The sequence below is a fragment of the Hippocampus comes genome, unplaced genomic scaffold (assembly GCF_001891065.2).
Source record: "Hippocampus comes isolate QL1 unplaced genomic scaffold, H_comes_QL1_v1.1 scaffold67, whole genome shotgun sequence".
NCBI lineage: Eukaryota > Metazoa > Chordata > Actinopteri > Syngnathiformes > Syngnathidae > Hippocampus > Hippocampus comes.
Genome location: NW_017805221.1, coordinates 591,389 through 605,145, shown reverse-complemented (window position 1 = coordinate 605,145; position 13,757 = coordinate 591,389). Strand labels below are relative to the sequence as shown.

The window sequence follows — 13,757 nt, the reverse complement described above, 5'->3', positions numbered from 1 at the left end:
GACGTTTGGCCTTAACAATGGGGATGTCTCGGCGGAGGCCCCAGGAAGCTCGCGCTGGAACAGGAAAGAGAGGCGGAGTCCGCAACGAGAGGAAACGGCCGGGGAACAAGGCGACGCCCGGCCGGGCCCGTGTGACCCCCGTCACTTTTTTCACCAGCTCGGCTCCGTGCGACGTTTCTGGCTATGCGCTGAGATCTCGGACCGCGGTCATCTTCGCGGGGCGGCGGGAGGCAACGTTTTGGGAAGGTGGGTCCATTTAGGGGGCATCGCGCTCCGGAGCTCCAAAGCTCCATCTGAACTCTGGCGGCGCGAGCCAAGCGCCGTCGCTCGTCGTGCGACGGCTCAAGCGAAGGAGACTGATGGCCTCCCAATTTGTGAGGGTTGTTGGAACCTCGCGCAGGCGCCCAAAGTCCATTTGGGTTTCGCGGCTTCGCTGTCGCGCGTGAGCAGGCTTGATCGCAAAAGCGCGCCGACGAAAACTCTTGTCCGAAGGGAAACGCGTGCGAGAAATCGCAAGTCAATGCGACTTTGAAACTCTTCCTATGAGCTTCTCGAGTGACTCCATTTCACAAAAAGGCCCGATGTTGACTTGATGCTCGTACTGCTTCTGCTCACAACATGGCCGAGAAGAGAGATGGCATAGTCAGCGTTTCATTCAAAATCAACCGCGATAGGTTCCGGCACCGCCGCTATGGAGGACGGATCAATGGGACGGGTGGTATTTCCGATGAGAACGAACGCAGTGATGGCGTACGTTGATATCTGCTCGTGTTGTGCGTCCAACGTAGGCTGGCGCCATGGCTCCACTGGACTTCCTGTGCTGGAGAGCTGCCACGCTGCTTCTGCTGCTGCTGCCGTGTACGTGATGTATGACTTGTTTTGCTCATGTTGGCTATTGTCCCGTGTTCTGGACACCCGGTCAGAAGCACACTTAATTTGCCGCGCTCCGTGGTCCCCTCCCACCGCATTGTGCAGCCCGCCACATGATTCGGAACGTTTACCTCACGGATCATGATCAACTCTTTCGCGTCATTGTGATGCTAACCATAGAACAGGAAAATGAACTTGTTCTGACAAGATGAGATTTGAAAAATAGCTTTCGCTATTATTTTGTGCGTGTGATAGATACATCGATGGGGTTTGTGTGTGTGTGTGTGTGTGTGTGTGTGTGTGTGTGTGTGTGTGTGTGTGTGTGTGTGTGCGCGCGCGCTTTCTTGTCTGTAGTTCCCAACGGCGTGGCGTGCGTGTCGGTGCACATGCCCAACGAGGGGCCCATGTACGTCATCCCGGGCGCCGCCCTGGTCCTCCGCGCCCACATCCAATACGGGTCTCCGGACGAGCTGATGGGCGTCACCTGGGAGCGGGAGCCCGAAAGCGGGGCCCCCGGCGGGCGGGCCGCGCTGGCCACCTGCCCTGGGGGTGGCGCCCCGCAGCCCGTCCAGTGCGCCTCCACTCATCCCAACGTGCGCGCCAGCGTGGAACAGCAGACCAGCATCCTGCACGTCGGCCACTACGCTAAAGCCGACGCGGGCGTCTACGCCGTCAGCGTCACGGGCAAGGCGGGAGAATCCCGCACGGCGCGCGTCATCGTGAGAGAATACGGTGAGCTTGGATGCTGTCCGAACACTCAACTCGAGCGTATTTCCAGAACACTTCAAAACAACCACCGCTGTCTACAAAGCGCTGGACACGGAGCGAAAAGAATCCGTATGACAACAAACACAAAAACGAATTCATCACGAGGACAGTAGAAAGCACAAAAACAGTCCAACTCAAAATCAAGTCTCATGCCGAGTCCAAAGCCCTTTAAAGACTAGGTACCTCCTGTCGTGTCTGGTCCGCAGACCTGAGGCAGCGGGCAGGTGGGGCCGGGCCACTGCAAGATTGGAAAACTAACAAGAGGGTCCTCTTCAAAACAATTCGAAAATGAGCCAGTGAAGGGATGCCAAAATATGTGCCCCCTCTTCCGAGTAGCAGTCAAGAGGCGAGCGGCGGCGTTCTGGACCGACTGGAGACACTTCATGGAGGATTAACTGACTCCAAAGTCAAGCGCGTGACAGTCATCAAAGGCGTGAATGACGGTTTCCAAGTGCCAAAGGAGAGCCTTTACGCCGCTCGTGACGCCGCGTAGCAGAGAGACGACAACTCTTGCGACTTCATAGTGACAAGAAAGGGTCAAAAGAATAGAAACACCTTCCGGAACGTACTTTTTGAGGGGGTGTAAAAGGAAAAATGCGTCTTTTCTTACCAGTAAAGTAATCATGTTATCAAAGCACAAAATGAATAATTCTAAAATAAAAAAAAAAACATTTTGATGGCTGTATATTTGTAATATTATTGATTAGATTTGTACTTTTATATAATGTATTATGGTGGCATCGACTGGTTAGCACGTTCGCCTCACGGTGCAGAGGTGCGGGGTTCGATTCCGGGTCCGGCCTCCCTGTGTGGAGTTTGCATGTTCTCCCCGCGCCTGCGTGGCTTTTTTCCGGGTACTCCGCTTTCCTCCCGCATTCCAAAAACAGATACCAGTATGCTCCGTTTTTTCATAGAATTTCGACATTTTAAAAATTCCCGGTTGCTTTGAACAAAGCATTTCTAAAGTACATTTTGGTCCAACGTTTGTAAATTGGTGTATTTTTCAGTTGCACTTTTAATAGCGCCGACATGACGAAACGTGACCAGCCCAAATGTCGCTCGACCTTTTGACTTTTGCCACAGAGGCGGTGCACCACGTGACGGTGAGCATCAACGTGTCGCATTCGTCGCTGGTGTGCGGCGAGGCGTGGGGTACCGAGCCTCAGTTCAGCTGGCTGCACGAACGCGACGCCGTCACCAGCAGCGTGGGCCGCGTGTCCCCCGACGGCGCCACCCTGGTGGTCACCAAAGTGCCCATTTGCGGCCATTTCACCTGCGTGGTCAGCAACAAGCTGGGCTACAGCTCCGCCACCTACACAGCCGGTTCCCGCCCCGCCCCTGCCTGCTTCCTCGCTTACGTCCTTCCTTCCTTCCTTACATACCATCCTTGTTTTGTCTCTCCCTTCCTTCTGGGTAGCCATGTCAGATTTTTTTTTCCTCCCCCCCACCGCCGCATAGCACCGTGTGAGCCAAGCGGCATCAGCGGCTCGACAGTGGCTATCGTTTGTCTGGTGGTGCTGCAGGTCCTAGGAGGAGGCCTGGTATTCCTACTCTGGAGGTACGCGCGTGCGCTCACACACATTACAAGGATGCCTGGAGATATGAGGCACCATTAATGTTCAATAAATTAAATTAAAAATTCCTGCCATTTTATTCCTATTTGCTATTTTTAAGTCTGGCGGTCTTTCAAAGACACCTGGACCTGGAGAATTTGTCCAGGTTTTTCCGACTTTCTACTACTAAATGGAAGGACAGCGCTAAATTGGCCAAAATTGGAGTCATCGTCATCAGTGGAATTTTCAGAAAAGTCAGCCCACAGAGCCAGTTTTCACGTAGCAACATAAATTTGGGAGGGCACGTCTCTCACAAAAAAAGTCTCAAGAAGCAAACATGCCCCCAAATCACACGGGCAGTCTGCCATTTTGGTTTGAGGTGACCACGTTAGGCTGCTTTTGGTCCTATCGCGTCATCCTTCAAAGACACTGATCCTCGAGATTTGTCAAACCACTGCCAAAATTTCCGGAATCACACGAGACAGATGGTGACACTCAATTGCAAAGCGTTTGAGCTTTGGCGGGTGCACGGGTGGCGAAAGGTGACCCATTTTGATGGCTGACCAGAAAACACTCAACCGTCAGAACTCCACTCCAAAATTTAGCCCCTCAAGACACTTAGTTCCCCCGTGAACTATGAAACTCGGCAGGCGTGTCTCTCGTGTTTAAGAAAACATGCCCCAAAAGACACAGGAAGGCAGCCATTTTCGTTTGAAGCCATCATTTTGTGGTCATTTGACCATATCGAGGTGCCCTTGGATTCAAATGTGCCAAATTTCAACTCCTCATTCTACCCAGACGTGTAATGCAAAATGGTGAAGGATTGAAGTTTGGCATTTTTGTGTGTGCTTGCCTCGTAGCTGCTTTATTTTTCGTTTAATTTTCCTTCCCAGGAGGTACCGCAACAGGCACCGAGGAGACAGGCTGCGAGAACATGTGGACGACAACATTTAAAAGGTGCCATGAGCGGGAAGACAGCAAACGTCCGTCCTGAATTTCCGGAAGTCTTTCTGTTGTCGCGAGGGAGGACGTCGAATGGACTACTTGTCTACCTAAACACTGCCTCCTGCTGGGCCACACTTGACACTGGGTGTTTCAAGCCAATCAATCATCCACCTGGGAACACCAAATCCAACCCGAGAAACCAGAAACAGACACAAATGTAGAAAAATGCAGTGAAGCATTTTAGCAAAATGTGACGTTGAAATTCTCAACTGTTTCTATGGAAAATAAAACACAAATGCTCCGATGTCATTTTTTTGGTCACAATACATTGAGAGAAGAGTGTCTTGGCTTTTTGAAGAGTCCGAATGGTCCCGAGTCAACTTTTTTTCCCCGAGTGCCATTGTCTAAAAGTATGTGACAACGTTGCTACTGTTTATACCCCTTTGTACTGTTTATTTGTCCAAGGTTACGGGCACCAAGAGGATTAACGAAGAAGCCACTAAAGTGACGCCCCGATTGCGGATTTATCACAGTTTCCTTTTAGATCCCGCGTAGTCCAAGGGCAGGCGTTGTATGCAGTATGCACACATTTTTTTCGCCAAGTCTTAGCTCACCAAGTATCACCAACATGAACAAAAATGATTTGAAAAATTCCATAAAAACCCCACGTGTTACAAAAATAAAATAAAAATGAATTAATGTATTTCGTATTTGTTAAGCCACTGTAACATTACGCAGTTTGAATATCAATACTGTGCTTAGAGAAATAAACACATGTATTTCATCATTCACTTGAAGGTATTGCACATTTTAAGGAAAAAAAAGGTCACCTGAACGTTTGAAAACAAACCATATTTACGATTAAATTCAAATTCATTGAACTATAAGTGCTGATTCTTTTTCAGAGTACTACAGGGAGCACACGTCACACATGGATGGATGGATATAAATGTGCTTTATATTTATTTCACTTTCGCACACAAATCAATTTACTGAATAAAAACAACCCTCGACACATTTTAGTCAAGCCATTTTGAACATTCTGACATCACCAAAGTGTAAACATAAATTGAGAAGTGAAAAGACAACGTGTACTCACTATCAAGTCGTCATGGTGCGCAACATCACTGAGTTATTGCGTATTCCTGGGAGGCCAGTCTCTTCACATCGCAAATGACTTTGCTGCATACTTGATGGACGCCACTTTAGCCAAATTGTAATTAGTGACCAGAACTGCACATGCTCACTCATCGATTACTACCAAGTAAATCCCATTTCCTTCTCAATGGCAACAAGGTGGTGGGAAGTAACTAAGTACAGCTATTTCCTTAGCCCACCCCCATCCCCACCATCCCCAAAAGTCAAATTGCACGAGACGAGTATGTAAGAAAAGCCTCAGTATGTGTGACCAAGGTAAAGCAAAGCATTTTATTGCAAGTATTAGTCAAACATACACTTCAAACAGAAGCAAAGCAACACTTAAAAAAGGCCAACAACGTAAAGGAAGAAGTTACAAAGAGAAACAAATTCAAGCAGTCGGTACAATTGCGACAAATGCAAATCCCGTAGGCAGCGTCGCGCAGGTGTGACTGACACAAAGATTTGCCACGTTGAGACCCCCCCCCCAAAAAAGTTATTAAATGAAATGTTTCCTTGGCCACGGACGAGCAATCAAAACGTCTAATCTCTTTCGCAATATTTGGTTCAACCTCAGTACTGGAATGCTGACGGGGGTGAAAGAACATTTAACGGGATTGTAAGTAAGAAAGGGAGGTTACAGGGTTTTTTTTGTTTGCTTTCGGGGCGTGGGGGGGGTGAGTACAATCTTGTTTACCCGAGTGTCGAAAAGAAGAAACGATTCAGGCACAGGTCTCGCTAACTAGCCTTCTGATCGGGATTGGATCGGATTTTGTCGTCGCGATATAGTCGACACTCGCGTAACCAGACAGGACAGGAAGCACGCTGAGAAAAACTCGGACCGTCCCGAACAGAGAGACTTGAGCGTAGCGATTTTAGTGGTTTTGGAACGAGAAGAGACAAAACGTACAATCGGTTTCAAGTACGCAGGCTTAGGACACAATTAAGGCTCTTTTTTTTTTCTCTCTCTCGCCCGCCCTCCTGTGGCACATGAACTCGAGACAAGAGCTTTCGTTGATCCGCTCGTCACCAAAAGGGCCGATTGGGTGAAATTTCAGGATGAACCGAAAAGGCCCACTGAGCTTCATTGGTCAATGTATTAATTGGACCTTGTCTAAACTTCTGAATGCACTGCATGCTCTTTGTTTTTTTTACGTCCACAAGCACATTTCTGGTTCTCTTGAGATTTCAGCCAAAAGCCCCAAACCCCAGCACCTTTTTCGAAGTAGTGTAATCCAGCCAATGGAATTGACATGGCAGATGTAGCCCAAAGCCTCGTCTCCGATTGGCGTTTGAAGGCTAAATAAGGAGGAAGTTGCGTTTAGATTAAGAAAGGAGGAAAAAAAAAAAAATCAGCCCGTTCGCATATATTGTGCTTGCGCGTACGAAAATAAGGCTCTAAACACCTTCCACACACAAAAAAAGCAATAAATACGCCATAAAATACTCCACATATATAGGCTTCTTACGTGTATGTATGTATATATTTCATAAACACATTTAAATAGGACAAAAAGAAGAAGTCGGCTCAAAAGCAAAAAAAAAAACAAACAGTTGAGACATTTTTTTTACAGTTATGTATTTGGACTCTAAAATAGTTAAGAATGTCAGGCATAACTCAAGCATGTATATCATGAGCAGTTTGCAGTTCTTCTCTTGTGTCAACCTCCAACATGATGCAGCATACCAAGGTAAGTGAGGTGCAGTGTTTCTGAGAACCGTAAAAACACAAAAGTCCCCCCCCCCCCACCCCTCCCTCCACCCAATCCCACCTGGATTGAAGATCCTTTCAATTGACACCCTACTGGCTCGCTCCCTCCCCTCCCCGACATTGCACTCGCATTAGCTTGAGCGAGTGCTCTGTCTCCAAGAACCGTTCAATACTGATGCTGGTCTCGCTTTTCTTAATGCCCTTCAAGATGAATGAAAGATGACACCCACCATTGTCCACGCCATGGATGAAAGCCCCCCCCCATGTTGAGATGCGAGGGGCTGAACTTCAAGAGTTGAAATGGCGCTCTCTGAAGTGCTGTGGTCGACATTAGCGGGTTCTAACAAGGACCAAATCCGAGCTCTGAGACACTAGCATCGATGGAGAAGAAGAAAGAAGGCGGGGCCGGGTAGTCGAGAGGAAAGGCACTTCCTGGGTGGACCCTTACTTGCTGTGGAAGAACAGCTTCCACTTTAAAGGGAGACAAGAGGTTTTTCCCCAACTGGCGAGGCTTCTTTTTTATGTCAGCTCATTCACAGGCAAGCGATGCTTTTGCAGCTCATGGCGAGGCCTTGGAAAAGCATGTTGGGGCGCCACTCAGCATCTTCCATCTTCTCACAAAGAATCGGACATCCTTGAATGCCAATCACAAACACCTCATCTTTTTTGGGTGTGTTTGCGTGTGTAAGACCTTCATGGCAAAGAAACGAGTTCTCTGGGGTCAGGGTGGAGATTGAACTGCAGGGTGGGGGGGGGGGGGGATAACTTTTTACATTTTCCAACAGTCCTTTAAAATGGATCACTTGCCACGCAGGGCTAGTAGGGCAAACCCTCAAACTTTCTGCACCGCTTCGGATTCAACAGGTTGGGGGGGAGGGGGGGGGGGAGATACCCACCGGAGGAATGAGGAGCCAGCCACACCCACCAGAGTACCTGCTTGACACTCGTTAAGAGGGGTGGAGGCTATTTTGTCACCACTAACGCAAGGGTGACTGTCCCACATCCACCGAGTGTTGGCGTCAAAAGCAAGAAGATTGAGGGTGATTGTCGCGGGGCCCACCCAGAGTTTTGCCGCTGAAGAAAACCTCAGCCGGATATTCCGCCACGGACTGCTGCATCTGCCAGATTGCAAAAGCGTTACAAAAAAAAAAAAGACCCGCTTAAGTTTTCCCAACACTCCTTCCAAATGGAATCGTCAGCACCAGGGTGGAGGGAGGAAAGAAAAAGAAAAAGCACATTCAGGAGCGTTCTAATCTATTTTTTCACTCTTTGAATTCATTTGGACAAAATGGGCATCCAATGTCCAGTGGGCGGTTCGACGGCCGCCGCCAGATCGCTAACAGTATGACAGTCACGGTCGACGCCTTTCGTGCTAGGCGCACTACACGATTTACAGGGACGCACGTCAAAAGGCTATTGCAATAACTATCAGAATGTTTTTGTTTTTTTTACCATTACATACGATATATTTGTTGCTAAGAATATTTAGACTACATCTTTTTTACTCTGTTACCAAAAATAATTGGTGTGCATTTCATCTTTCCAATGAACAAATATACTTTTGATTTTTTTTTTTTTTAAGGCTTTCCAAGACAGTGGCTCAGTCCTCGGCAAGTTTCCACACCTGAGGGAAACGCCTTTGAAGGTAGTCCAACGCAACTGTCCATCAACGGCTTTTTTCAAGATTGCCCTCCACATGCACCAGTGTAGTCGGGGGCCATCCCACACCCAGTAGGGCTTGACTGGATGGCTGAGATTCGGGAAGCGTCCCAAATCCCAGAATCCCTGTGGGCGCCCCGGGTGAGGGAGGGATAGTGGGGGAAAGCCACAATCCTCAGGGAAGTGGGATTCATCCCGACACCAAAAAAGAGAACTTCCCAGGCTTACCAAGGAAGTCGGGACTGACCCACAACCCACAACCACTCCGGGAGAGGGGACTGTCACTGTAGTCCACGGGTGTCAAAGTCAAGGACCGGGGGCCAGATCCGGCCCACCACATCATTTTATGTGGCCCGCAAAAGCAAATCATGCGAGTCAACGTGCATGATCTCCGCTCAAATCTGGACCGAAATGTCAAATTGTCACGTGGAATCAAGAATGGTGAGATTTTGCAATCATTCTGTGACCCTTTTTACACTCCCTTGAACAAGAATTGAACCAAGTTGATTTCAGGGTTCCCAAACGAGTAATCCCTTCGTTTGTTGTGGATGCCCAAAGTGGCCCGCGACAAAAAATGAGTTTGACACCCCTGCTATAGTCCTCAGATCCAAGGGGATTAGTGGGGAGCCTTGGAATTCCCCGCCAGGGTATTGGGGCCACTAAAGGACTAACCGGAGAAAGCGGGGCAAATCCCACAAGCACCCAAGTCTCCGAGGCTTCCCCGCAATCGCCGGGGACCAGCGAGGTCATCCCACAACACCCAGAACTAGACTCCCGCACCCATGTTAGCCCAGCCCTACTCGGAGGAGGCTTTACCACAAGCAGCAAGGCATCAATCTATCCATGGTCTTCCTTCAGACCACTGGGCTAGTGCAACACCCGTTTGGCTAATGTCCACCCCCAATTAGTGGTGAGGTGGTGCCTGTCTGACACCCAACATGGTCGTGGGGCAGGTTTCCGCCCTAACTGGGGGGAACGCGCGATATCGTTTTGGATTTTCTTCACCTGTCCAATTTGTCTTATGTTTCAGTACAGCCTCAGATTCTCCATCGGTTTTAGCACCATGGCCGTGTTCACAAAGCTGAACGACACACGCGTCTTTTAGTGCAGTTAACTTTGTCGGGGGAAACATAACCCGCCCGCCCGTAGTCCCACCCCCACAAAAAAAAAAGCTTCAGACCATCAGCAGCGCAAAAGGAGTCTCGACAGATATGTATTTGATAGGATAAACCGCAAAAAAGGTGGTCTCCATTTGACTGCGCGGTTATTTGTTTTTGTTCCAAAGCCAGTCGTAACTTGTCGAGCAACTCGAAACCTTGACCAGTATGTATAATAAGACGATCAGACTGCGGTGTCCAAGCAAATGCACCAGCTAACACTGCGCGACGGGCAAAAACATGAGCAACTACACACCACACACACAATCACAATGATTTTCTGATCGAGTCGTGTAGAAAAGTCAATGAGTTGAGAAGACCACGAGGCATCGGGTGAAACGTTTTGTCGGTTCAGTCACTTGGCCCGTCCGGCATGACCCGCTTCACCCTTTACCAGGCACTTAAAATACTCCCGGCCTCTCTTTAATGGCCTTTGAACGCCACGTTGCTGCAATCAGGTCCAAAACAACTCGTTCATCGGGAAATCCAAAATGACGCGCACGTATAAATCCTTCAAGTAAGCTTATGAAATGTTGTCAGAACTGCACTTTACACACCGAAAACAGGAACAAAACAAACAACAACAAAAATGTCCAAGGTGCTTAACAGTCTGCAACCGTCTTGCCAAACGTGCCGATTATTTTCCTCTTCCCTTCCACACATAAAGCACTACCAGAGAAACAAAATGGATGCAACAAGGTCAAAGTAAAGGCCAAAGCTTCACATGATGAAAAAAAAAAAAAAGGGGGGGGGTGATATCAGGTTATAAAAAGACAACAAGGTTATAAAAAGACAAGTGTTATACTTTAAATCCGATTTTAAAATCCAGGTATGGCCATGGTAGATGTATGTAGATAAGGAAAACTCGTGAGAGCATCTCCAGTTTTGCTGTGGGTCAAATTTAACCCTCCTTCTACGTTGTGGATTAAATGGACAAATTATGTCAAATTCAGTTCTCCCGTTACGTTGCAGGCCAAATTCAGCCATTGTAAAGTTTAATTCCTCATTATGATGGCGGTCAGATTGACCCACTTTAAAATTGAACCCTCCTGGCTCCTGCTGAGTTTTGTTACGGATCAATTGCACCAACTGCATGATTAATTGCACAAATAAATGTAAATTTTATGGAAAAAAAAAATAAGTCTGGAAGTCATTTTTGGAGATGGACAAAACAAAGAAACTACGGCTAGTGGAAGGTGTCCTATAATATGTGTATACTGACATATTAAAAAAAAAAAAAAAACACCCCGAGACTGATTATTTAAAAAAAACGCAACAAAAAGCAAATTTGTCAATTCTTTAAAAAACAAAAATATGGCCTGTAGAAGAAGTTAACCTAAAATGTGTGTATAATTAAAAAAAAATAAATTAAAAAAAAGGTCAATTTTAACCCCAATGGAACAGGAGAAACAAGAGTACAATGCAAAAAAATAACAATTTAAAAAAGTCAATGGTGCCAGCAATAAATTTTAAAGCACACATTATGTATTTCATACACAGGGGAAAAAAAAATCCTCTCGATTTTTACAGGTCAGTTTGATTTAGTTTTTTTTGGCCCACAGCAGAAGAGGAGAATGCAGTGAGGCATCTCAGCGGGATGACGTTGCACCTGCTCGCCAGCTGGTGGCAGTGTGCTCAAAGAACTGCTCATTTCATGAGCGGGAGGGAAGGGGGAAAATAATCAAATCAGAATTCCACAGCCTTCCCGGCTGCTCCCTCGATTGCTTCAAAACACACGCGCGCACACGCACGCACACACAGACAAAAAAAGAGAGGAAAAAACCGAGTAAAAGTGCTGCTGCTTCTGAATGGTTTTGAGGTGCCTGGGAGCAGTTGGGCAGAATGTAAACAGGGGATGAGGGACTACAGCGTAAAAGAGAAGTCAACTCAAAGGGGAAAAAAAAAAAACGTTGGCTGGTTTCTATTGCATATTAGTGCTGAGTTTTGTTTTGTCTCGTTGTTCCTGGTTAAAAGCAGCATTTTTGCCTCCTCGATCCAGTGTGGGGTGCCGCCTCCTCCTTTTCCCTGCTTCCCTCTGCACAGTGTCGGTCCGGAACTAGGCGAGTGTGAGTGTGAGTGTGTGTGAGAGAGAGGGCTTTCTGACTGGCAAGCCATCCGTGCATGGCTGTGTGTGTGTGTGTGTGTGTGTGTGTGTGTGTGTGTGTTGGGTGTTCATGTGCGGACGATGGAAATGGTGATGGGCTGCAGCTCAGGCGAAGTACATGGTCCGTAGGGTGTCGTGGTGGATTTGGACCGCCTTGGCCAGGGCCTGCGGGTCTCGACCGTTACTCTGACCTGACACGTGGCTGCCCTCGGCGCTGCACGGTGGGATAGAGAGCAAACAGCACGTGCAAAGATCAATGTTGGAAATGTTGGCAAGCTACTTTTGTTTCTGAATATCGTGGACTGCTGTGTTTTCACACACTTTTAGGTGCTGCATCTTTGGTTGTGTGAAACATTGTCAGTTGCCTTGTGAAATGTCTTGCGTGTACAGGTTTATTGTTTTGTTTTGTTTTTTTTTTTAGATTCACACGGAGAGCTCTCTGGTTTTCATGCACATCACACCTCGACTGACTTACTGACCTGTCGTGCTCTTTGTCGACCAGATGGTAGCGGGCGCGGAAGGCCACCAGGTGGGCGTAGTATGCGGGCGCGGGGATGGACACTGAACGGGTACAGCGCACGTAGGTGTGGCACAACTGGTAGGTGAGCAGCTGGAACTCGTCGGCTGTGAAACAGTTGTCGTCCCACAGCACGTGGTAGTGGGAGGGTCGGCTGGTGCCCTGCCACCCGCGGGAAGCAAAAATGGGAATTTCAGGGCCAATAATCCATTCACATCCATCTGATAACCAGAGGGCGGCACGGCGTTCGATTGGTTAGTCCGTCCGCCTCACAGGGGCAGAGGTGTGGGGTTTGCGTTTCGTCCCTGCGCCCGCGTGGCTTTTCTCCGGGTACTCCGGTTTCCTCCCACATTTCCAAAACATGCATGGCAGGCTGATTGAACACTCTAAATTGTCCCTCGGAGTGATTGTGAGCGTAAATGGTTGCTCGTCAGAAATGGGTGAAGGATCACCAGAGAGCTCACCTGTATTCCAGCGTGACTGCAGAGGTAAAAGTCAAATTCATAAGGATGCGTGATGTCTGTGTCCACGGTTGTACCAGCAGGAATGTTTCCGCTGCGTCCAACCTGACAAACACATTAGCATTTCGTCACTTGTCACTCGGAACATGCAGTTGACACATTTTATCATTTCACGCTTGAAACACTTTGCAGTACTGCAACAAACGATATCATATAAGAATCCATTCTGTTTGTTTAAAAGGAAGAGGAAAAAAAGGTGTCATCTTGCGAGAACTGACTTTTTTTTCTCTAGAAAACAGAATCTGGCACGAAAAAGTATTTTGGGAGAAAAAGTTGCAAAAGTCTATTTTGGTGGGAAATCAAGTCTTTTGCCATGTTCTTTGAGGAAAAAAAGATGACAAAAAAGTCTGAGAATAAAGTTCAAGTCTTTGCAGAAGTCGTAATCTTACAAAAATAGTGGCATTCACTTTTCAAGAAAACAGTCGTACTTTTGTCAGAATATCTTTTGCAGAAAAATGTTTAAATCTTTTAGTATCAATTTTTATAAAACAAAATGGAATCCTGCAAGAATAAAATTGAATTCCTCCAAAAAATTTCGCCAGTGTTTTTTTTTTGTGTTATTTTTGAGGGAACGAAAAGTAATGTGATCTTATGAGATCAACCAAAATTTAGTCAAGAAAAAAAAGTCCATCTCAAAAGAAGAGCTTGAAGTCACATTGCCACTGCTTCCAATCCGACAAATGCACGAATGCCATCCATGATATAGTTTTCAGTTGCCCAAGCCCACTTGGCAGCACTCCAAATAAAACTGAGAAAAAAGGTCAACGACAAACATTCAGAGTTGGGTACGCTCTACAAGCAATTTAAAAAAAAAA

At 47.3% G+C, this 13,757-nt stretch overlaps 2 protein-coding genes across 5 annotated transcripts in view; one reads left to right on the top strand and one right to left on the bottom strand.

Moving 5' to 3' along the window:
* Positions 1 to 4,445, top strand: part of LOC109515426 (uncharacterized) — a 21,975-nt gene extending 17,530 nt beyond the window's left edge. The window contains exons 1-6 of one of the 3 annotated variants that reach the window (XM_019869200.1): positions 14 to 246; positions 790 to 858; positions 1,225 to 1,602; positions 2,722 to 2,961; positions 3,097 to 3,196; positions 4,085 to 4,445. In XM_019869200.1, the coding sequence (XP_019724759.1) occupies positions 18 to 246; positions 790 to 858; positions 1,225 to 1,602; positions 2,722 to 2,961; positions 3,097 to 3,196; positions 4,085 to 4,145 (1,077 nt within the window). In that variant the 5' untranslated portion in view covers positions 14 to 17 and the 3' untranslated portion in view covers positions 4,146 to 4,445. Of the gene's footprint in view, positions 1 to 13; positions 251 to 789; positions 859 to 1,224; positions 1,603 to 2,721; positions 2,962 to 3,096; positions 3,197 to 4,084 lie in introns of those variants that run through there. The other 2 variants (XM_019869202.1, XM_019869201.1) reach the window with 2 other exon arrangements.
* Positions 4,446 to 5,549: 1,104 nt separating this feature from the next.
* Positions 5,550 to 13,757, bottom strand: part of LOC109515349 (protein argonaute-3-like) — a 14,539-nt gene continuing 6,331 nt past the window's right edge. The window contains exons 7-10 of one of the 2 annotated variants that reach the window (XM_019869059.1): positions 12,886 to 12,987; positions 12,384 to 12,583; positions 11,966 to 12,118; positions 5,550 to 11,933 (exon numbers count right to left, since the gene is read on the bottom strand). In XM_019869059.1, coding sequence (XP_019724618.1) covers positions 12,010 to 12,118; positions 12,384 to 12,583; positions 12,886 to 12,987 — 411 coding nt within the window. In that variant the 3' untranslated portion in view covers positions 5,550 to 11,933; positions 11,966 to 12,009. Of the gene's footprint in view, positions 12,119 to 12,383; positions 12,584 to 12,885; positions 12,988 to 13,757 lie in introns of both variants that reach the window. The other variant, XM_019869058.1, reaches the window with a different exon arrangement.